At 46.9% G+C, this 23,232-nt stretch overlaps 1 protein-coding gene across 4 annotated transcripts in view; it reads right to left on the minus strand.

Annotated features, from left to right (window-relative positions):
* The window catches only part of LDLRAD3 (low density lipoprotein receptor class A domain containing 3), a 267,822-nt gene that overhangs the window by 67,457 nt on the left and 177,133 nt on the right, over positions 1 to 23,232 (minus strand). For 2 of the 4 annotated variants that reach the window (XM_030560032.1, XM_030560030.1), the window contains exons 5-6: positions 9,458 to 9,803; positions 3,610 to 5,321 (exon numbers count right to left, since the gene is read on the minus strand). In XM_030560032.1, the coding sequence (XP_030415892.1) occupies positions 5,060 to 5,321; positions 9,458 to 9,803 (608 nt within the window). In that variant the 3' untranslated portion in view covers positions 3,610 to 5,059. Of the gene's footprint in view, positions 1 to 3,609; positions 5,322 to 9,457; positions 9,804 to 23,232 lie in introns of those variants that run through there. The other 2 variants (XM_030560031.1, XM_030560033.1) reach the window with 2 other exon arrangements.

Here is a 23,232-nt window from a genome sequence, read left to right on the forward strand (position 1 = left end):
TCAAATGCCAGTGATATAAATGGGGATAGGAAACACACATTGATTCAGGTGCTCTATCATGTAGCACTTTAGTACAAGGCTGTTCAAAGAAAAGGCAGCAGAGTCTCATGGTTACAGAACAGGTCTGGGAGACAGGAACTGAATTTAATCTCTAGTTTTGCGAACTCAGTTTTGTGCCTCCATTTACTTATTTGTAAAATAAGGACTGCATATTAGCTACATGCCAAAGATAATATTTAGCTCCCTAGTGGGCTACAAGGATAGCACAGTTAGCTGCCCACACAGCCTTGTGCAGGAGGGCATCACTACATTGCATGAGCTTCTACCAAAGGTGAATCTGGCCCTATGTTTGTGTGCTGTACACGTAGTTAATATTTAAGCAGCATCCCTCAGCTTTACAGGTCTGGATGGTGTGACCCATAGAGCCCCTCAATGCCAAATGACAAAGGGTTCACAGTTCTGTAACAGCAACTCCTATTAGGCCTGACAAATTCACTACATTTAACACAATGCTGTCATCGCATTTATCTGTAAGGAAGGTCATGGGAGATATCAAATGAAAGCTTATATCCTACTGGTCATAGTGCAATGTATGTATGGGTGATATTTAAAAAGCTGCATGCACTCAAAACATGTTTAAACTCTGTAACCAGGCAGGATTGATAAACAAGTCTTCCCTAGACAAAGGAATGTTGTTTTACCTTGTCTGCCTAGGTCTTCTATACAAATTAAACAGGATCAGCCAAATACAACAGGCATTACACCTTTGCATCTCAGGTAAACAGGAGGAACCAGTTAACAGGAGGGTGAGAAAGCAGCACGGCATCAGCACCCTGGAGTTCAAACCATGGTCTGAACCCCAGAGGGTTTATCCTGACTCTGGAAATGAAGACATTGAACTTTGGGGAATATAAGGAGAAGCAAAAGGACATTGTGTTACCCATTCCATTCAGCAACACCCTTTGTGAAGGAGATGTGATTTATGAAAAATCTGGATCCTGATTTGACTGAAAAATCAGGAAGCTCTGCAGAAAGCCTTTGAAGATGAGAAACCATTTTAGACAAAGGAGTCTAGACTGCTAAAGTTATGTTATACTTTTGTTTTACTGGTAACCAATTCTGTTTCCACTATCTTTACTCTGTATCAATTAAATCTCTGGTCTTTATTAATAAACGTATCCTTTGTCATATTATAAATTCACCACAATGCCATACATTAAATAAAATGTGACTCCTCAGCTAAATCAAAGAGGCTGGTTTGTACATTGTCTCTTTGGAGATAATGAACTTGGTAATTTCTGAGAGTGCCCAATGATGGGGGCTGGATACTAGAGAGGAACACTCTTCAATGGGGTGCACCTAATGTTAACCCGTGAGGTGAAGTAAAGGCTGGCAGAGCTTCTGAGGAGATTGTTTGGGGTTGCTAACAGATTGGAGTGACACCCAGTTTAGCACCAGCAAGTCTCTCTCACACACAGACAGCGGGTAACAAAGTAACCAACAGCTCTGAGTGCCCCAAAAAAGATGGGCTGCGCAGGGACCATATGGAAATGCTACTGATAATTAACTTGAGGGACAAGCAGAGATATCAGTGATACTTTCTACTGCACCGTCTCACTTTTAAATCCACGTACATCTGTAGAATTCACTAAAATTTTTGGCTCCAAGATACTACAGTGATAAGCACAGAACTGATGCCTATGATATATATACGTAAATGTAATGCTGACAAATGCTCATTCATACGCATGTTGGGACCATAAACTAAATGAGTTTGCCCAAGATCAGTATGGAGTTGTGCTCTGAAAAACCTTAAGTTGTTTCACCCCTATTATTCCTATTTTATGCCTATATGCACTGGCATAAATCTTGAGTAAGGCAATAGTGTATCAAGCTCTATATGAAGAAACAGATACAACTATATTTCAGGGCTAATTTCTGTCTGGGTATCAGAAAAGGCACTGTCATCTCTACTGTATATAAAAATAAACCATAGGAATACAGCGGCATTTAAAGTAGCAGCAATAGGGACAGTTTAGCTTTCTTCCTTCTACACTGACTCCCTGTACCTACAACACTGCTTTTCACAGTGGCATTTAAACACTATTTCACTTATGGGCCAAACATTTCAGATGGAAATATTCCAAGAATGGGAACATAAAATGGAAGAGAGAAATACTGGGCTGAATTAATGCCTTGTGTAATTCCACTGTGCTTTTGTTAGTACGCAGAAACTTTTCAACCAGGGAAACTGAACAATAGCAAACTTTGTAGAAAATGGTTTTCCACATGTCACCAATATTTTTAGTATGAAATTTAAGTATTGTTTCCAAAGATACCAGAAAGATATCCATGCCAGTGAAATACAATACATCTATATGCACACACACCCATTTTATGTTATGTAAAAAGCCATATGTGTATGCATGGATATATTTTTTACAGGCAGTGCTGGCAGTATACCAATTATTATGGTTGCCTGATACTTTTCATTATAATACCCTGTCTCCAGTTTGCTTACAGCTTTTCCAAACTTTAGACATTCGGGCTGAAATTTTCCATGCCAGATATCTGCCAGTGACTGATTTTAGTTTTTAATGTTTCAGCCAAAATGGTCCAGCACTTTCAGAGCACAAAATTAGGGAAAATATATTGTTTTGCCATGTTAAAATAATTCGTACAACCATTTGGCTGAGAAGTTTTAGTGCCCTCATGTGTTGGAGCAGGCATCTGAAATTTGTCAGAAAGTGGCCTTCATGTAAGGGATGTGCCTTTTGCTTTTCCTATGGAAAAAACCATCCAAATGTGTAAAACCTCACTTGTCATAGCTTAAAAGTTAAAACTTCCAAACATTTTGTTCACACTGAGCATGCTCCAGCCCAGGGATTGAGGGGTGTGGGAGAAGCAGGAGCTGGCTGCTGCAGGCGGGGACATGGGGAGTAGAGAGGGGAAGGCGGGGGCAGGGACTGGGAATTGGAACTGAGAGCAGGGAGCCAGTTTCTTCTACACTATCAGTGAACCCCCTCCTGGAGCTCAGGCAGTGTGGAGGAGGGAGCCACCTGACTCAAATGCAGAGGACAAAAGCCAAACTGTATCAGGGAGGGAGACAGATGGGCTGGGCAAGGAGACAGGGAGCCGAAGCAAAGGGGCGGGGAAAACAGATCTGATGAGGACCTGAGGTGTGGGGGGAGAAATGGGATTGGCAGGGCAAAGAGACAGACAAGGAACCGGGAGAGGGGAAAGTCTGGAACAAAGAGCCATGTACTGGGTGAGGAAAGGCTAAGATGGAGGAGGATCCTTGGCAGAGTGAAGAGAAACTGGATGAGCAGCCAGGAATGGGGGGGGCTGGAAGTGTAAAGAAGTTTGTGCAGTGGATCTAAAGGTTCCAGTCCTGCTGATGACCTATACTGGACGTTAATATGATGCTACATATTGGAATTTGTTTCTTCAGTTTGCTTTAAAAAAAAAAAACTATGAAATTGCACACAAAAAATTACATTAAAAACATTAAGCTTGCTAATCAAGTACACTTCTACCTCGATATAACGTGACCTGATATAACATGAATTCGGATATAACGCAGTAAAGCAGCGCTCCGGGGGGGGGGGGGGGTTGTGCACTCTGGTGGATCAAAGCAAGTTCAATATAATGCAGTTTCACCTATAATGCGGTAAGATTTGTTGGCTCCCAAGGTGTACACAAGTTAGGGCATGCCAGAATTAAGGTTGTGTGCACAACTTTAGTTTGGAGTCTTTGGGCATATGCATTATGGTACAGTCTTAAACTACATGATCACACACTATTTTTTCTACAGGACCCCTGCCTCATTCAGTGCACGGGATGCACTTGCTCTGGGGATAAATCAGGGTTGTGTAGTAAAAGCGACTGGTCTGTAGGACTCCTGCCTCATTTACTGCAGAAGCTGGAAGGTGTGTAGTGGATGAAGCAGGTGACTGCAGACGAGAAAGGATGGTCTTATGGTTACGGCAGTTGAAAGTTGCCCTGGAAAACTGAAATTCTATCCCCCTTTGAAACCAAGTTCCTATGTGACACTGGGCACTTAAAGCAAACTTTTCAGAGATGGCCACTTCCTGTGTGTTCCTATATTTCTGGATGCCTGACTTGAGACCCTGGGGTCTGACCCGCAGGAGTGCTGAGCACTCACAGCTGCAACTGAAGACAATGAGAGGTATGTTTGAACATATAAAGTGCTATAGAATGTTAAGTGCTCTAAAAATCAGGTCCAAGGTGTCTCAAATTGGACATCCAAAATTAGTGGACACTCTCTGTGTCTCATTTCCCATCTGAAAAATGGACATGCCACCACTTCATCTCGGAGTTGTTGTGAAAATAACTTCATTAATGTTTGTGAAGCTTCTTAGATGCTATAATGATAAGTGCCACAGAAAAACCACAAGGAAATTAATAATTCTGCCTTCACAGTAGGGTTTGAATAGTGTGCAATAAATAAAGCCTAGAACCACAAATTGAACAATGAGGCTAAAACAAAATATTGAATAGCTGCTTACTAATGGAGCACAATCCACTCTATGCACACCAAGAGTCAGGAATCCTGTGGGAAAAAAGTTAGTGTGTGATCACGTAATTAAAGATTGTATCTTAATGCCAACAAAAAGGGAGCAACCTGAATTCTGTCATTTCCTATATTTTGAGTGCTTGACTTGGTAACCTTGATTTTTTTTAAACAGTATTTTTGTGTGGAATACCTACAGATATTACACATGCACATATATACATACCTATACAGTAAAGTACACCCTGAAATACATTAAATCACAAAGTCTTAAGTATTCAACAGATCTGAACTTGAATCCCAGACTTAACCCTGGGCAGTTCAGATGTGAACCTGGATCTTCAGCTCATGGCTCTGGTCTTTGCCTATGATGAGCCCAAACACCAAAACAGTGGACCTGTAAAACTTGGGGAAGTTGGGATTTGGATTCAAATCAAATCCCATTCTGAACATCACAGCTCAGGCCCATCTCTGACGGTAACAAGCCACAGCAGACTAACCCATATACCCTTTTCAATTCCCCGGTCACATTTCTCTTTCAGTAACAGGACTGATCAGAGAGTCATTTTGCTCAGGTGTTCTCTCACAAAGCATTCTGCGATGGTCCATACTGTTACTGACACTTCTTGTTCGACTGCTGCCTGTGCTCAAGGGGCTTCCTGCCATTGGAGTGTCTGTGCTCACCAAGCTTCCTGTCCGAGATCGGTAAGGAGGGAGATCTGTCTGACTGGGGGATTCAGAATCTGAGCAGTAAGGGGGTGGAGGAAGATCAAACCATGGGGGTCTGCTGCAAATACAAGAGAGTAACAAGGTTACTGAAGACAATGGCATGGGGGAAGTATAACGAGCTCAGAATTTTGTTCTAACAGGTTATGCGTTTCCATCCCAACATAAGGGGGAGAAAAAAAAAGCTAAAACAACAAGAGTTCTATAGCAACATCTGAGGATATCAAAGTGCTTTGCAAACATGTGGAAATTCATCCCTGTGCAGAGGGGCCAGCCCAAGGCTTATGTACCACCAACAGCAGGGATGTTAAACTTGTGTTCTGGTCAAGTTCAATGGGGTAGTTACAGTCTGCCTCCCTAAATTTTCTCTATTGTTTCACTTTTCACAGGATAATCACTTCCTGCCCTAAACTGTTATATACTGTGCACTGTTAAACAGCTGCCATGGTTCACCCCAAAGATGGCTTTGCATGCCTTTGCTGAGTTGAAGTTCCTGTATAACAATTACAGTTTAAAAGAGTAATATGGGATAGTTCAGGACAAAGGGAGATGTATACATTTTAGATTAGGGTTGCTGGTAGTTATCAGCCCAGGCTAATGGCGATTAAAATCTGGACAACTGTTCAGATAGTTGGGCTGAGTCCATTTCCAGTAGAAAGGTGACACCACTACAAGTTACCATCACAACAGCAAACACTGCTGCCAGTTTCAGCAAAGAGACATGAAGAAGCATGAACACTGAATTACTCTGTCATCCCTAGATCCGAAAGGCATTGTTGAGGAACACTGGAAAGGCAGCGTGGGAACACCTGCACTGCCATATCTGTTCTATTCATAAACAGATGACTTCAAGCTCTAAAGCAGCGGTGGGCAAACTATGAGCCATGGGCCACATCCCGCCCGCAGGACCCTCCAGCCTAGGCCTGGGAGGCTCGCCCCTGGCTAGGCTCCCCCACTGTTCTCCCTCCCCCGCAGCCTCAGCTTGCCCCGCTGACGGCACAATGCTCTGTGTGGCAGGGCTTCGAGCTCCTGGGCTGACGCAGTGTTCTGTGCTGCACGGTGGCGACGGCGTGGTTGGCTCCAGCTGGGCCAGCCACCGGCGCTCCAGGCAGTGTGGTAAGGGGGCAGGGAGCACGGGGGGTGGTGGTGGAGGGGTAGGGGGGGTTGGATAGAGGGCAGGGGAGTTTGAGGTGGTGGTCAGGGGTGTGGATATGGGTCACGGTGGTCAGAAGGCAGGGAACAAGGGTTGAATGGGGGGCAGGGGTCCTGCGGGGCAGTCAGGAAGGAAAGGAGGGGTTGGAATGGGTTGTGGGGGGCAGTCAGGGGTAGTGGTTGCAGGGGACAGGGAGAAGGGGTGGTTGGATGAGGCAGGGGTCCCATTGGGGCTGTCAGGAATGAGAGGAGGGGTTGGATGGGGGTGGCAGGGTCCAGTCAGGGGCGGGGGTTCCGGGGGCAGTCAGGGAACAGGGAGAGGGGCTGGGGGGTGGATGAGGCAGGGGTCTCAGGAGGGCAGTCAGGAAAAAGGGGGGGTTGGATGGGGTAGGAGTCTGGGGGGGGAGGGAGATGGGGGTGGGGGCCGGGCCACGCTTCCCTCCCCTAACCCATCCTCCATACAATTTCCAAAACCCAATGCGGCCCGCCCCTGCTCTAGAGCTTTCAGCTGGACATCATTTACAGGCACTGAATTCATTTACAAATTTACAAACAGAGGTGAAAAATCTGGGGCTGTGTATATGAATCTCTACAAATAAAGTCAATGGTGTTACTATGGAAAAAATAGGCTTGTTAGAAAGGAACAGCATACTCAAATTCACGTGTTTTTTTGGGGGGGGGTTCACAGATATATATTGTGATGTTGCATGCCATATGCTTTATAAAAATATGCTTATGAACGTGAATATGATGTAACTGGAATGTGCTTTATGCAAAAGGTCTCTTGTAGGGAGTCACTACAAAGCTTATAATCTATTGAGTGTGTTCATCCTATTGGTCTGCATATTATTTCTATGTCTGAAGTTAGGAGAATAAGACAAAAACTTGTATTACTAATGTAAACATATTAAGTGGAAGATATTAAGGGTGCTTCAGAATCAATTAATTGTAAATGGCTCTGTTTACTTGCAAACCTTCTTGTGTGCCTGTGGGCCAGACCAGGAAGATTGGAGACTGGGGTCTTACAATGACATGTGACTGTCACCTGATAATGAAATCAATCTTAAATCTGCTACTTTTCCTTTTAGAAGGAGGGGTGGGGACCTAGAGACACAAAAGATTCCCACCTTGTGCCAAGGCTATAAAAAGGAGTGGGGCAGGACAGAGATTCATGAGAAAGCCCCTATTAACCACCTAAGATGTCTGCTGGAACCAACAAGGTCTGTACCAGCGGAAAGGATTGGGCCCAGAGTAGGAAGGAGTCTAGTCTGTGAAGGAAGTTTATTGGAATATCTCCGAGGGTGAGATATTATCTGTAACCAGTTTCTTAATGTATTAGGATTTGACTTGCATGTTTTTGCTTTATTTTACTTGGTGAATTTTTTTATTCTATTTTATTTTATTATTTTTATTCTGTCTGTTATTTATTACTTGAAACTACTTAAATCCTACTTTTATGCTTAATAAAATCATTTTTGTTTATTAATTAACCCAGAGTAAGTGATTAATACTTGGAGAGCAAACAGCTTTGCATATCTCTGTATTAGTGTTATAGAGGACGGACAAATTATGAGTTTACCCTGTATAGGCTTTATAAAGAGTAAAATGGATTTATTTAGGGTTGGGATCTCACTGGGAGCTGGGTCTCTGGGTGCTGGAGTCAGGTTACCTACAGAGCTGTTTTCACTTAAAGCCTGAAGCTTTGGGGGTGTAGCCTGGACCCTGGGTCTGTGTTGGAGCAGGATAGTGTGTCTGGCTCAACAAGGCAGGGTTCTGGAAGTCTCAAGCTGGCAGGGAAAACGGGCTCAGAGGTAATTACAGCATATCAGGTTACAGTCCCAAGGGGATCTCTGTGACCGAACCCATCACATATATATATTTTGTTTTTTGAATTTCTAAAGAAGTGCCATTGGAGGAGCCTTCGGAAACAGACTAGTGCCATGTGTCTGGGTTATTACATTTAATGCCTCTAGCACTGAAGACCTTGTGAGATACAATTTTTTAGATTTCATTTTGGCTAAGACGACAATTGACCTTTGGACAAATCCTGCAGCCCTTAATCAAGGGAGACTCCTTGATTTCACTGGGAGTGCTACAGGAGCTGTCCCTGTGTATTTAAACTCTGAGCATCTGATATTTACTATGAAGCAACCTCATCCTTTGCTCCCAGATTGGCACGAAGTAACATTGCTGAAGTGACAGTTTTCTTCCATATTTCAGTCATTCCTATAGACCCCCAAAGAGCCAGGGGGTACTGATTACTTGTATCAAGAGCAGGAATGACCTCAAAAGAGAAGTGTACTCAGGTGATGTCCCTTGAATCCTTAAATTTCTTTCATGCCATTGGGTGCAGAGAGACTTCTGGACCATTAATTCTGCAGGTTAAGGTGAAACTGGGAGGGGGAACCTTTTCCCTGTATACACAGAAGAGGCTGGCTGAATTTGTTCCTATGTAAGTGAACAATCAAAAGTTACAGGTAGGCTTGGCAGAATTTGATTTTAAAATAATTTTGATGGATAATATCAATGTTTATTTTTAAGGCTTTTTTTTTAAATTTCTATTTAAATTTTCACAGATGCAGGAAATTATGGGGGGAGGGGTGTCAGACAACAGAGGGGTCAGACAATTATTTAATGACAGCAGACAATGAGATTCAAAGAGTTGAAGCTTTACAACCATTAAAAAACAAATGGTCGACATCACGGGTGAAAATATACAAAGCAAATATACTTAAATTAAACTCTAATAAGTTCTCTAGCAGCATATTTTTACTTTGCCTATCTGTATATTTCGATAATTTTTGTCAGTGTGGGTGTGGTGAAAACAGTATTTACCAATATAATTTAATCCTTCCAAACCTAGTTATAGGGCATTATAGGATAGTACAATTATAGTATTAGAACACAGGGAATATTTGTACCCTATCAAATAAAACAATGAGCATAAATGCTATGATGAGAACACATAGGAAGCATGATGACCCACGGAGTCCAGGAATTGCAATTTTTAGCATAACTTTGGGGAGAGTTCATTCCCATACATACCTCTGGTCTAACACAGCCTCTGAATACGATGGTGGAGAATCCAGATCCAGTGGCCTGTGGCAGGTCTGGTTGGACATGTACTGAATTCCATTGTTGACATTGTAGGTGACACTGCAATGGTGTGGATGATCAAGGACCACCAGCCGGGACAGGAGGACAGGGTGCTGCAGCCGATGCACAGGCAGGCTCATGAGGTTGTTGCGTTTTCGTTGGTGGTGCAAAACCAAGGCGAGGAACGCCACCACCAGCACAAAGATAACTGAGCTGCCGATTATAGCATAGGTGATGCTGGGATAATAGAGCAGTTGGTTCTCTGAGGTCACATAATCTTGGCCACTGCCAGTTTCTACAAGACACAGGAAAGAAGAGGGAAAGCTTGAAATTTTTCTCAGCGAAGAATTTGGTGCTTGTCATCAGCTGCATTTTTTGCTAATGTACCATTTGATATGCTGCCTGACTGGCTTCTAAATGAATTTTCTTCCTTCCTCAGAACTGTGGAAAACTAGGTTATTGAAAACATGCATGCACAAAACAGATATTGGCTGACAGAATCACTCAGACCCCTCGGATGCACAGATGCGCTCATGCACTAGAAAGAGATAGCAAACCAACCGGAAAGAGGAAATACACTATACATTGGAGACTGTTTTGGAATCATTCACTTTATTACAGTGCACATGCTTTTGTTATCAGTTCCACATCTGCACCTAACCAATACAGCAGATTTTTCAGGGCTAAGGTGAGGACTGTATGCAGACATGTAGGTAAAGTACTTTGAAAGTGTATTCAACAAACCGTGTGAACTGAATCAGACAGATTAGAGATGGAAAAGCCCTATTATTAATGTTAAAAAAAATCAACAACCTTCCATAGCACTGCAAGTTTACGTGGTGCTTTACAAATAGTAACAAGATTCTGTGTCCCTGATCAAGCTGGCAAGAGCAATTGGGACAAAGGGCCACTTCTGCCAAAGAAGTCGGGACAGCTATGACCGGGTTTAAAAAAGGAACTGTCCCAGCCAAAATGGGCCATATGGTCACCCTAAACACTATTGTTATTTGTATCATAGTAGTGCCTAGAGCAGGGGTCGGCAACCTTTCAGAAGTGGTGTGCTGAATCTTCATTTATTCACTCTAATTTAAGGTTTCACGTGCCAATAATACATCTTAACGTTTTTAGAAGGTCTCTTTCTATAAGTCTATAATATAAAACTAAACTATTATTGTATGTAAAGTAAATAAGGCTTTTAAAATGTTTAAGAAGCTTCATTTAAAATTAAATTAAAATGCAGAGCCCCTTGGACTGGTGGCCAGGATCCAGGCAGTGAGAGTGCCACTGACAATCATCTTGTGTGCCGCCTTTGGCACCCATGCAATAGGTTGCCTACCCCTGGCCTAGAGGCACCAGTCTTGCTTGGGGCCCCATTGTTCTGGGCACTATAGAAATGTATCCTAAGAGACCATCCCTGTTCTGAAGAGTTTACAATAGAAATAAACACAGTTGGGAAGGAAACAGAGGCTCAAAGAGGTGAAGTGACTTGTCCAAGGGCAGCAGCAGAAGCAGGAATGGAAACAAGTGTCCTAACAACATGAACACGCTGCCTTTCAGTAATATTTTTTTTGAAGAGTTAAGACTGTCATCTTTTAGAAGACATCTCTCTTTATACAGCAATAATTAACTGCCACTGAAGTACAAGACAAAAGCATCCCTCTACTTGAAGCAAAAATAAAAGCCTAAGGTAAAGCGGAAATGCAGAAAAGCCATCCATCCAACCCCCACATTCCTGGTTATAGAGCATCAGGATAGCAAATGTTGACAGACAATTCTTGTTCCATTTATCTGCCTACACTAGCAAAACTGCAGGCCAGCTAGTGTTCCAAACGTTGCCAGTTACAATTTCGCTACCAGTGAAACAAACCAAACCAAGGACATATACACAATTTCACAAAGATTTGAAGCGCTTTATGACATCTCAGGGAAGCTCTCCTTGGATCTAAGCCTCAGGATATTTGGCCTATTTCTTTTAGTGTTTCAAATTTCATGTTGGTAATTCACTTTGATGATAAATGCAACACACACACTTGGACAGCAACGTTTAAAATAATTTCCCATTACTCAGGGAATGGAATTTAAAATGTCCCATTCTTTACTTTCAAATATCTCAGGGTTAAATAATGGATTCTTTTTTTTTTCCTCTTTCAAAAAAAGAGAATGCTTGAGACGAGGGAACATAATTTCCTGTCATTATCTGAATCTGAAGAAAAGACGGTTACTCACCTTTGTAACTGTTGTTCTTCGAGATGTGTTGCTCATATCCATTCCAGTTAGGTGTACGCGCCGCGCGTGCACATTCGTCGGAAAACTTTTACCCTAGCAACTCAGTGGGCCGGCAGGTCGCCCCCTAGAGTGGCGCCACCATGGCGCTCCATATATACTCCTGCCGGCCCACCCGCTCCTCAGTTCCTTCTTGCCGGCTACTCCGACAGTGGGGAAGGAGGGCGGGTGCGGAATGGATATGAGCAACACATCTCGAAGAACAACAGTTACAAAGGTGAGTAACCGTCTTTTCTTCTTCGAGTGATTGCTCATATCCATTCCAGTTAGGTGAATCCCAAGCCTTACAAAGGCGGTGGGGTCGGAGTGAAAAGTGGCAGAATAAAACTGCTGAGCCAGAGGCTACAGCCTCTCTTGACTGCTGAACCAGGGCATACTGCGAAGCAAAGGTATGGACCGAGGACCAATGGAGCTTCGCGACAGATCTCGTGGGTAGAAACACGAGCCAGCAAGGCGGCAGATGAAGCCTGAGCCCTGGTAGAATGCACGGTGATGTGGCTTGGGGAAATATGAGCCAAATCATAACAAGTGGGGATGTCCGCCATCACCCCAGATGAGATCCTCTGAGAGGAAAACAAGCAAGCCCTCTCTTTGGCCCGCTACCGGGGCAGAGCTGGGGCACCTTAGGAAATGATTCTGTCAGCACAATATAATGCGAGCACTCCACAGATGTTCAAGGAGTGCAACGGTTATGCCCATTGCGTTGAGCTGTGGGTAACATGAAAGGCCAAAACACCTTAGGGAGGAAAGCCGGGTGCGGTCATAACTGCACCTTGTCTTTGCGGAACCTTCGTAAGAGCTCTGATCTCAGAGACTCGTCTGGCCAAGACTAGGTTGAGGTCCCAGGGCGGGGCTGGGCGGCGCACCCGAGGGTGCAAGCGCTCCAAGCCCTTGAGGGACCTCGAACCCATAGAGCGTGGGACACTGAACGTCCATTTTAGCCTGCTGGAAGGTAGGGATGGCTGCTGAGAGTATCCTCAGCGATGATACCGCCAGATCCTGCCGCTGAAGGCCAGAGGCAGGCCAAATAGAGGGATCGAGACCTCAGCAGGAGCAAGATCGAGCGTACTGCAGCTGTAAAGGAAACGCTTCCACCTGGCCCGGTACGTTGACCAGGTGGAAGGCTGCCTGTCACCCCGACTCAGGTACGCAGGAGCCACCGTGAGGTGAAGGGGCTGCAGGTCCGAGTGACGAAGCCTGTCATTGCCCTGAGTGATGGGGTCTGGGCTGACAGGCCGAGCAACGTGGTATGCCAGTGCTGCCTGGACCACTCTGGAGTGATCATGATGATGCGCACTCTGCCCCTGCGGAGTTTAAGCAGGACCTAACGAACCAGTGGGAACAGTGGGAAGGCATAATGCAGTTGGCCTTTCCACGGCATCAGGAATGCGTCCAAGATCGATTCCGAGGAGAGACCTTGGAAGGAGCAGAACACCTGGCATTTCCTGCTCTCGCGGTGAGCGAATAGGTCTGTGTGAGGAACCATCTCCACTTCCGGAAAGCGGGACGCCTCACATGGGGCAGAGTGATCACTCGTAAGACATGAAAGACCTGCTGAGTCAAAGAGTTAAGACGTTCCGAACGCCTGGGAGAAAGGACGTCGCCAGCTCCATCGAGTGGGCCATGCAAAAGACCCGGAAATGGATGGCCTCCTGACAAAAAAGGGGGGAGGACTATGTCCCCCCTGAATGCTTATGAAGCACCTGGCCATTGTGTTGGCTGTAAACACCGAGATACAACGGCCTCGCAGCTGCCGCTGGAACCCCTGGCATGCCAGGCGGACTACTCTCATTTTTGGGGCATTAATGAGGAATGCCAGCTCCCTAGAAGACCGAAGGCCTTAAGCTCGGAGGTGACCATGAGCACTCGAGCAGAGAGATGATGCGTCCGCCGTCAGGGGCAGTGAGGGCTGGGGCGGATAAAACCGCATCCCTGTCCACACCAAGGAGGGAGTTAGTCACCACTCTAGGGAGCCTAAGGCGTTCGAGGGAACGGTGACTACCATGACCATTGGCTCCCTGTCCAAGCGGTACGCCGAGGTGGGCCGGACTTGGAGAGGACGGAGGCGGAGCTTGGCGTGTTTGGTTACAAACTTGCGGGCAACCATAGACCCAGGAGACTGAGACAAGAACGAGCTGAGGTCGTTGGGAAAGCCTTCAGACCTCAGATGATTGTTGCCATCGCCTAAAACCGCAGTTGTGATAAGCAGGCTCCGGCTAGGTAGGAGACCAAGATAGCCCCTAGGAAGCCCAACCTCTGCGTGGGAACCAGAGTGGATTGCTCTATAGTAATCATCAGGCCTTGACCTGTGAATAAGACCGTGACGATGCCCACGGGCTGAGTGGTTTGTGTCTCAGAGTCTCCTCGGATAAGCGAATCGTCCCAATACGGAAAAACGCATATCCGACATCAGCGACGGTAGGCGGCGACTATGGCCGTAAACCGGGAATATTCACTGCTGGCTATAAAGCGGAGGCATCTCCCGTGCGGAGGGAAGATGGCATTGCGAAAGTACGCGTCCTTCCTATCCAGGGCGGCATAGTAGCCCCCAGGAGGCAAGGATGGAATAATGGTTCCCAGGGATACCCTGCAGAACTTCAACCTTATCCCAAACCGGTTGAGTCCATGCAGAACCAGGGAGGTCTGAGACCTGTGTTCGAGTGGGGGACTAGGGCATAACGGGAGTAAAACCCCTAGCCCCTTTCGTCCGCTGAAGGGGGACAGGGCTGGAGCAATTTAAAGGTGGTACCTATGCTCCATCGTGCGCAGGACCCAGCGATCTAAAAGTAACTGGGGCCATGCCAGGAGAAAGCGGGATCGGGATCCCGTCCTGCGACTGGTACGCCGCCCTCCGGCGAACCTTGGAAGGTCCGTCTTTGGTCCCAGTGGTAATTGCGAGGGACCTTGACTTTGGCTTTTTAGGGGGCCTGACGTTTGTCTGCGACCACCTTGGCCTTGCCGTTTTCCAGAGTTCTGTCTCTGGCTAGGCACAGAGTATGGCGGCTGGGGCCATAAAGGCCTACGTTTGGTCGCTGGCGTATACATGCTAAGACGCATTAGGACCCTATTGTCCAGCAGGCTTCGCAGTCTGGGGCTGTCTCTGCCGCGAAGATGCCTTTACCAACAAGGGTAAATTCTTTCCCCCGTCCCCCAAGACGGCAGCGAACTCCAGGTGGGAGGTTTGAGGGAGAAACTCCTTCACCCAGGTGCTATAATTATCACAGCTAAGCAAGGCTTGTTGCTTTGCTACCCAGAGCTGCAGGGCCCCTGCAGAGTACACCTTGCATTCGCCAAGGCTCTTTCTGCGCCGGGGCTGGCGCCCGCTGGCCATCATATCAGGATCGTGGTCCTGAGCATAAAATCTGCGCATATGGGATGACACGGATGCGCGTCCGGACGGCCATGGAGGTACTAAAAGAAGGCACGGGCCGAGTCTCTGACTCACTCGGACCTTGCCCAACTCGGCACCGGGGACCGGCATCGGGAGGCGTATCGATACCTGGAACGAGATCCAGACCCGCAACCAGAACGGTGTCGGGAGGTCGACCGAGATCTCGAGGCTCGGAGAAGAGCTACAGGAGTCAAGGTACCTGCCCCGGTGCCAGATGTCGGAACGGTGCCGATAGCGGGTCGGCGAACGGGATACCGACCGGTGCAGCGAGTGTGACCAGTACCGAGGAAAACAGCACCGGGACTGCCAGTGGTGTCCGGCGTGCCGACAGGACTTGGAGTGTCTGCGGGACCGTGATCATGAACGGTGCCGCTTTGCTATACTGACAGGGGACAGTCCCTTGAAGAGACTGTATTACCCGTACCGGCGGTGCCCGGGTCAGGCAGCACTGACTCTGTCATGGCACTGAGAGCCCTCGCCGTTGGTAACATCTCCGGCGTGCAGGGAACAGCAGGCTCAACCACAGTGCGTACTGGGGAGCTGTCAGGCACCGGATTCGACGGCCCTCGTGGGGCCGGGATCCACGGTACCGAGGTCGTCAGAGCTTCGGTAGGTGTCGGTGCCGGGCGAACCGAGTTAGATAAGCTGTCTGGCTGCGGTGCCGTCAGCACTGAAGCAGCGGGAGTAATACGCTCAACCACGGCGCGTGCTGGGGAGCCGTCGGGCACCGGATTCGATAGCCCTTGTGGTACTGGAATCGACGGTGCCGATGTTGTCGGTGCCTCAGAGGCTTCGGTTGGCATGGAAGCAGCCGGAGCAGGAGCTCAACCACGGCGCGTGCCGGGGAGCCGTCAGGCACCGGATTCTACGGCCCTTACGGGACCGGGATCGACGGTGCCGACGTCATCGGTGCCGCAGCAGGTGTCGGTGCCGGGCGCTCCGATTTAGACTAGCCCTCTGGCTGCGGTGCCGTTGGCACGGAAGCAGCCGGAGCCTTAGCTCGACCACGGCGCGTGCCGGGGAGCCGCCAGGCACCGGATCCTACGGCCCTTGCGGGACCGGGGATCGACGGTGCCGACGTCATCGGTGCCGCAGCAGGTGTCGGTGCCGGGCGATCCGACATAGACGAGCCCTCTGGCTGCGGTGCCGCTGGCACGGAAGCAGCAGGAGCAATACGCTCAACCACGGCGCGTGCCGGGGAGCCGTCAGGCACCGGATTCTACAGCCCTTGTGGGACCGGGATCGACGGTGACGACGTCATCGGTGCCGTAACAGGTGTCGGCGCCGGGCGATCCGACTTAGACGAGCTCTCTGGCTGCGGTGCCGCTGGCACGGAAGCAGCAGGAGCAATACGCTCAACCACGGCGCTTGCGGGGGAGCCGTCAGGCACCGGATTCTACGGCCCTTGTGGGACCGGGATCGACGGTGACGACGTCATCGGTGCCGTAGCAGGTGTCGGCGCCGGGCGATCCGACTTAGACGAGCTCTCTGGCTGCGGTGCCGCTGGCACGGAAGCAGCAGGAGCAATACGCTCAACCACGGCGCGTGCCGGGGAGCCGTCAGGCACCGGATTCTACGGCCCTTGTGGGACCGGGATCGACGGTGACGACGTCATCGGTGCCGTAGCAGGTGTCGGCGCCGGGCGATCCGACTTAGACGAGCTCTCTGGCTGCGGTGCCGCTGGCACGGAAACAGCAGGAGCAGTAGCTCAACCACGGCGCGCGCCGGGGAGCCGTCAGGCACTGGATTCTACGGCCCTCGTGGGACCGGGATCGACGGTGCCGACGTCGTCGGTGCCGGGCGAGCCATCTTAGACGAGCTGTCTAGCTGTGGTGCAGCTGGCACAGAAGCAGCAGGAGCAGTAAGCTCTACCACGGCGCGAGCCGGGGAGCTGCCAGGCACCGGATTCCATGGTCCTGGGGGACTGGAATCGACGGAGCCGAAGTCATCGGTGCCTCTACAGGTGACGGTGCCGGATACGCAACTTAGGCGAGCTCTCTGGCTGCGATGCAGGTGGCACGGAAGTAGCGGGAGCAGGGGGCTCAACCGCGGCACGTGCCGGGGAGCCGCCAGGCACCAGCAGGAATCGTAGACTCTCTCGACCTCGGAAGAAGGGAGCGGTGCCGAGTCGACATCGGTGCCGGCGATCGGTCGGTGCCGAAAGGCCTTGGCGGTACCGGCGGGGTCCGGTGCCGAGGAGGCGCTTCTGCCCGCCGCTTGAACATCGCTCCGCGCCCAAGGTGGAGGGGTAAGTGAAAGTCCCGCACCTTTGTGTTCTCGGCTTAAAAGCCTTGCAAATGGGGCACTTATCTGTCAAGTGTGATTCCCTGAGGCACTTCAAACAGGAGTCATGTAGATCTCTCTTCGGCCGCGGCTTCTGGCAAGCCGGGCCCCTCTTAAAACCCGGTGAGCCATGCATGGCTCCGGCACTGGGCTCATGGAAGGGGCTACTTCCTGAACCCCGCTAACTAAACTAACCATGTTAGCAAAGAAAACACGTATAACTATACAAATATATATATATAAAAGTGTTATAACTGCATAATTATATACGAGAAAACGAGTAGCTAGGGAAGTGGAGGTCAGCTAAGCCGCGCTCCACTGTTCCAACGACCGACACGGGCGGTAAGAAGGAACTGAGGAGCGGGTGGGCCGGCAGGAGTATATATGGAGCGCCATGGTGGCGCCACTCTAGGGGGCGACCTGCCGGCCCACTGAGTTGCTAGGGTAAAAGTTTTCCGACGAATGTGCACGCGCGGCGCGTACACCTAACTGGAATGGATATGAGCAATCACTCGAAGAAGAACTATTCTTCTTAAAGCAAATAAATCTAGTTCATTGACAAAATCATTACTACCACAAACCAAAAAAGTCCTCTGTGGGCCAACAACAATCCAAGTACTACCATGGTATCATTCCAAGTTTCCATGATATCCATTGTCAGATTTCAGTGAATATCTTTACCAATGCTGCCAAAGTTATGGCCCTTCTACACTCTATGCCTCTCCACACAAATGTGCTGGACTGGAGGCTTTAAAAACCTCAAAATTACAAACCAATGTTAGTTCTTGGTTTACTTCAGCAAAATGAATTTGAGATTATACATGTGAAGAATCTCAAAGCAAGTCAAGCAAGAAAGCAAAGCAGAAAGGAGGAGCAAAGGAATTTACCTGCATTAGTACATGTATTTACAGCTCATCACATACTGATGCTTTTTCTGTAATCCGCTTCAGAATTCACCCACTGAATGGCTGAATTCATGTCACATTACATAAGGATGGGCCAGAATGGGAAGAACAATCATAATCAGTTAACATGCCTCAACTCTAACTTGGTCTTCCTCTGTCAGCCAACATTGTTATTCGTCAATGAAAAAGTCCTTCTGAGTTTCTTTAGTTTTGAGGCGAATAAAGATAATTACAACAATCTGGTTTTTGTGTTTATTTCTAGATCATGGATAATCCAGATGAGTTTTATGTCCCAAAATATTTATATTTTATTTGCAACAGATTTAAGGAAACTCTAATCCCAGAATGAAGACCAAATACTATTATCTTGTGGGGTCTATGCTTAAGGAAGCTACATACATGATGACATTCCAGTGTTTTTGTTACTGCTTACCACTCAAATTTCATTCAGCTCAATTAGCCATTTGTGGAAATTGGGTGAGAAGAGGACATCAGTGAGAACTGAGACTAATTAGTTACTAGGGGGTTGCTTTGAAGCAGGGTAGTCCAATATCTTTAATAAAAGGAGAAAAATGGGTGCAGTGCATTATATGTCAACTTCTCTGCAAACAGAGGCACCCTAAATGGATACATAAACTTTAAACTAACATGAACAATCAGTTGCACATGACTGTCTAGGAAGGAGTACTGCAGAAAGGGATCTGGGGGATCAAGTGGGATCACAAGCTAAATATGAGTGAACAGTGTAACTCTGTTGCAAAAAAGCAAACATCATTCTGGGATTTATTAGCAGGAATGTTGTAAGCAAGACACGGTATGTAATTCTTCAGCTCTACTCTGTGCTGATTAGGCCTCAACTGGAGTATTGTGTCCAATTCTGGACACTCTATTTCAGGAAAGATGTGGACAAACTGGAGGAGTGCAGAGAAGAGTAACAAAAATAAAGATCTTGAAAACATGGCATATGAGGACAGATTGAAAAAACTGGGTTTGTTTAGTCTAGAGAAGAGAAGACGGGGGGAGGGAAGACGGACAATAAAGAGGAGGTATGCTAATAGTTTTTAACACGGCTGTCAAGCAATTAAAAATTAATTGCAATTAATCACGCTGTTAAACAACAGAATACCATTCATTTTAAATATTTTTAGATGTTTTCTACATTTTCAAATATATTCATTTCAATTACAACACAGAATACCAAGTGTACACTGCTCACTTTATATTTATTTTTTATTACAAATATTTGCACTGTAAAAAACAAATGTATTTTTCAATTCACCTCATACAAGTACTGTACTGCAATCTCTATCATGAAAGTTGAACCTACAAATGCAGAATTATGTACAAAATAAACTGCATTCAAAAATAAAACAATGCAAAAAACTTTAGAGCCTACAAGTCCACTCAGTTCAACTTCTTGGTCAGCCAATCACTCAGACAAACAAGGCTGGTTACAATTTGAAGGAGATGATGCTGTCTGCTTCTTGTTTACAGTGTCATTTGAAAGTGAGAACAGGTGTTCCCATGGCACTCTTGTAGCTGGCATTGCAAGATATTTATGTGCCAGATGCACTGAAGAATCATATGTCCCTTCATGCTTCAATCACCATTCCAGAGGACATGCTTCCATGCTAATGATGGGTTCTGCCTGATAACGATCCACAGCAGTGTGGACTGATGCACGTTCATTTCATCACCTGAGTCAGATGCCACCAGCAGAAGGCTAATTTTCTTTTTTGCTGGTTTAGGTTCTGCAGTTTCCACATCAGAATATTGCTCTTTTAAGACTTCTGAAAGCATGCTCCATACCTCATCCCTTTCAGATTTTGGACGGCACTTCAGATTATTAAACCTTGGGTCAAGTGCTGTAGCTATTTTTAGAAATCTCACATTTTGTCAAACCTGCTGTGAAAGTGTTCTTAAAATGAACAACATGTGCTGGGTCATCATCCAAGACTGCTATAACATGAAATACATGCAGAATGCAGGTAAAACAGAGCAGGAGACATACAATTCTCCTGCCAAGGAGTACAGTCACAAATTCAAATGATGCATTATTTTTTTAAATGAGCATCGTCAGCATGGAAGCATGTCCTCTGGAATGGTGGCCGAATCATGGAAGGAGCATACAAATGTTCAGCATATCTGGCATGTAAATACCTTGCAACACCGGCTATAAAAGTGCCACACGAATGCCTGTTCTCACTTTCAGGTGACATTGTAAATAAGAAGCAGGCAGCAGTATTGCCTGTTGATGTAAACAAACTTGTTTGTCTTAGTGTTTGCAGAAGAAGAAGTAGGACTGAGTGGACTTGTAGGCTCTAAAGTTTTACGCTGTTTTGTTTTTGAGTGCAGTTATGTAACCAAGAAAAATCTGCATTTGTAAGTTACATTTTAACGATAAAGAGATTGCACTTCATTACATGCATGAGGTGAATCGAAAAATACTATTTTTTAAACCATTTTTACAGTGCAAATATTTGTAATAAAAACTACTATAAAATGCACACTGCACACTTTGTATTCTATGTTGTAATTGAAATCAATATTGAAAAACATCCACAAATACTTAATACATTTCCATTGGTATTCTATTGTTGTAAGTGCGATTAATCATGATTAATTTTCCTGTGTTCCCATCCAGTTCATTGTACTTCTGTGAAAGCTGCTACAACCACAGTAATCTAAGAGCTATCCATACCAGATCTGGTTTATTTAGTCAGGAACTCTGTCTTGAGCACAGGCCAATGCCTGATGCTTCAGAGAAAGGCATCCCTCCCTGCCTCTCCTCCAAAAAATCTTGCGGAAAACTTCAGAAATTTTCTCCCTTTGCAGGAACAGGCACACACTACTTACTGCCTACACCACTTGTGGGGATCAGGGTTCAGTTTGAAAAGCAACAGCTACTGTTAAGAGGCCCTACTCTTCTATTCTGTGGACAATCGGGGGTCCCAAGATGGTAAAGAGTCAATAGTTTAAAACTTTTTTCTGTTAGCTTGAGAAGACCTAACACAATGGAAACTTACTGGTGTTCCTTCTCCATTTCAGTGCTATTTAAACAGAATAATCTTAAATCTAATCTTCCTGATGTATGGCTGTAGTGTGAGAATTTGATAAATCCAGTATGCAAAAGATGAGGGAGTCCTATCATCTGATCCTGCCATGTCAGGACTGTTTGGTTTGCACTCTTTGAAACGGCAAAGCTTCCAGTTCAAACAAAGACTAGAAACAATAAGCCCCCCTAAAGGTCAATTTTCAGAACAATTCGCCAGAGACGAAGATTATACTTCTTAAAAAAAAAAAAAAAAAAAGACCTTTCCATAGCTGTGCCATGGAACATATTATAGCATGGTTTCTTCCTACTAAGATGGATCATATAATATGTTCAGGAAATTTCTGATGAGGTTTTACTACTTCTTTTGTCAAAAAAGATTTGCAGAAGAAAAATGCTATTGCTAGATGGCTATAGAAAAGTAATCGGAGATAGATATATTAGCCCCAGGTTAAACAAATTCCTTGTACAAGGATAAGTAAATGGGGTCAATTAAGACACCTGGGGCCAATTAAGAGCTTTCCAGAAGGCAAGGCAGATGCTAGGTTGATTGGGACACCTGAAGCCAATCAGGGGCTGGCTGAAACTAGTTAAAAGCCTCCCAATTAGTCAGGTGGGTGCACATGTCAGGAGCTGTGAGAAGTTGCACTGTTGGAGAGACTGAGCTGTACACACCATATCGGACACAAGGAAGGAGGCCCTGAAGTAAGGGTGAAGTGGAGCTTGAGGAAGTGGGGGCTGCTGTGGGGAAGTAGCCCAGGGAATTGTATGTGTCCCGTTCCAAAAAGGTCAGCTACCATAGCTGATACTATCAGGGTCTCTGGGCTGGAGCCTGGAGTAGAGGGCGGGCCCAGGCTCCCCCCCGTTTGCTCCCCTGATTAATCACTGAGAGTGGGAGACAACAGAGACTGTGCAAGGGAGGATAGCTTCTCCTCACCTCCCTCGTTGGCTTATGATGAAAATGGCTCAGTAAACTGTGATCCTTGTCTCTAGGGAGAGAAGGGTTAAGAGGAGGGTAACAGTGAGCCGCTGAGGCTAGCGAAATCTGCCAGGAAATGCAGGACCCACAGAGACAAGGACAGAGTTTTGTCACAACTGGTGTTAGCAGTGGGATTTCATCCACCATGTGGCGGAAGAAAGAGGTTTTAAAAAAAAAAAGTGCACTGGGGTTTTGGATTTTGTGTTTTGTTTTGTTTGTTTGCTTTATACCACAAAGGAGGAGGTGGTAAGAGCTCTGGTACAAGCCACAGCAGCCCAGAAGGAGGCCACCCAGGTTCAGTCAATGGCGCAATAGGAGTCTATGCAGTTATAGCAGGAAATTAATCAATTATTGATAAGCCAGATGATCCAAGATCATGCCCTCTTGCGAGAGGTAGTGGACCACCTGAAGATCCTCACCACTCAGGCCCAGGGGTCCAATGGGACACGAACCCTGAGGGCCATTGGTTGTCTGCCAAAGATGATGTCAGGAGATGATGTAGAGCAGGGGTCAGCAACCTATGGCACACGAGCCAATTTTTAATGGCACGCGGCTGCCTGCCGGGACTCCGCGTGCCATTAAAAATCCTGCCGATGTGGCAAGCCGCGGGGTCCGTGATCCGGAGCGCCGGCCGAGCACAGCAAGCCGCCGGCCTCTCCCCTGCCTTACCCCAGAGCCCTGCCGCTGTGCGCGCAGCGTTCTGGGGGCTGGGGCTGCGCGCTCCCCCGGGGCAGCGTTTGGCTCCGTGGAGAGGTAAAGACACTCCTCGCTCATCCAGAGCCCTGCTGCTGCGTGCACATCACTCCACGGCAGCGGGAGAGCTCCAGATGA

Source organism: Gopherus evgoodei, chromosome 4, assembly GCF_007399415.2.
Source record: "Gopherus evgoodei ecotype Sinaloan lineage chromosome 4, rGopEvg1_v1.p, whole genome shotgun sequence".
NCBI classification, from domain to species: Eukaryota; Metazoa; Chordata; order Testudines; family Testudinidae; genus Gopherus; species Gopherus evgoodei.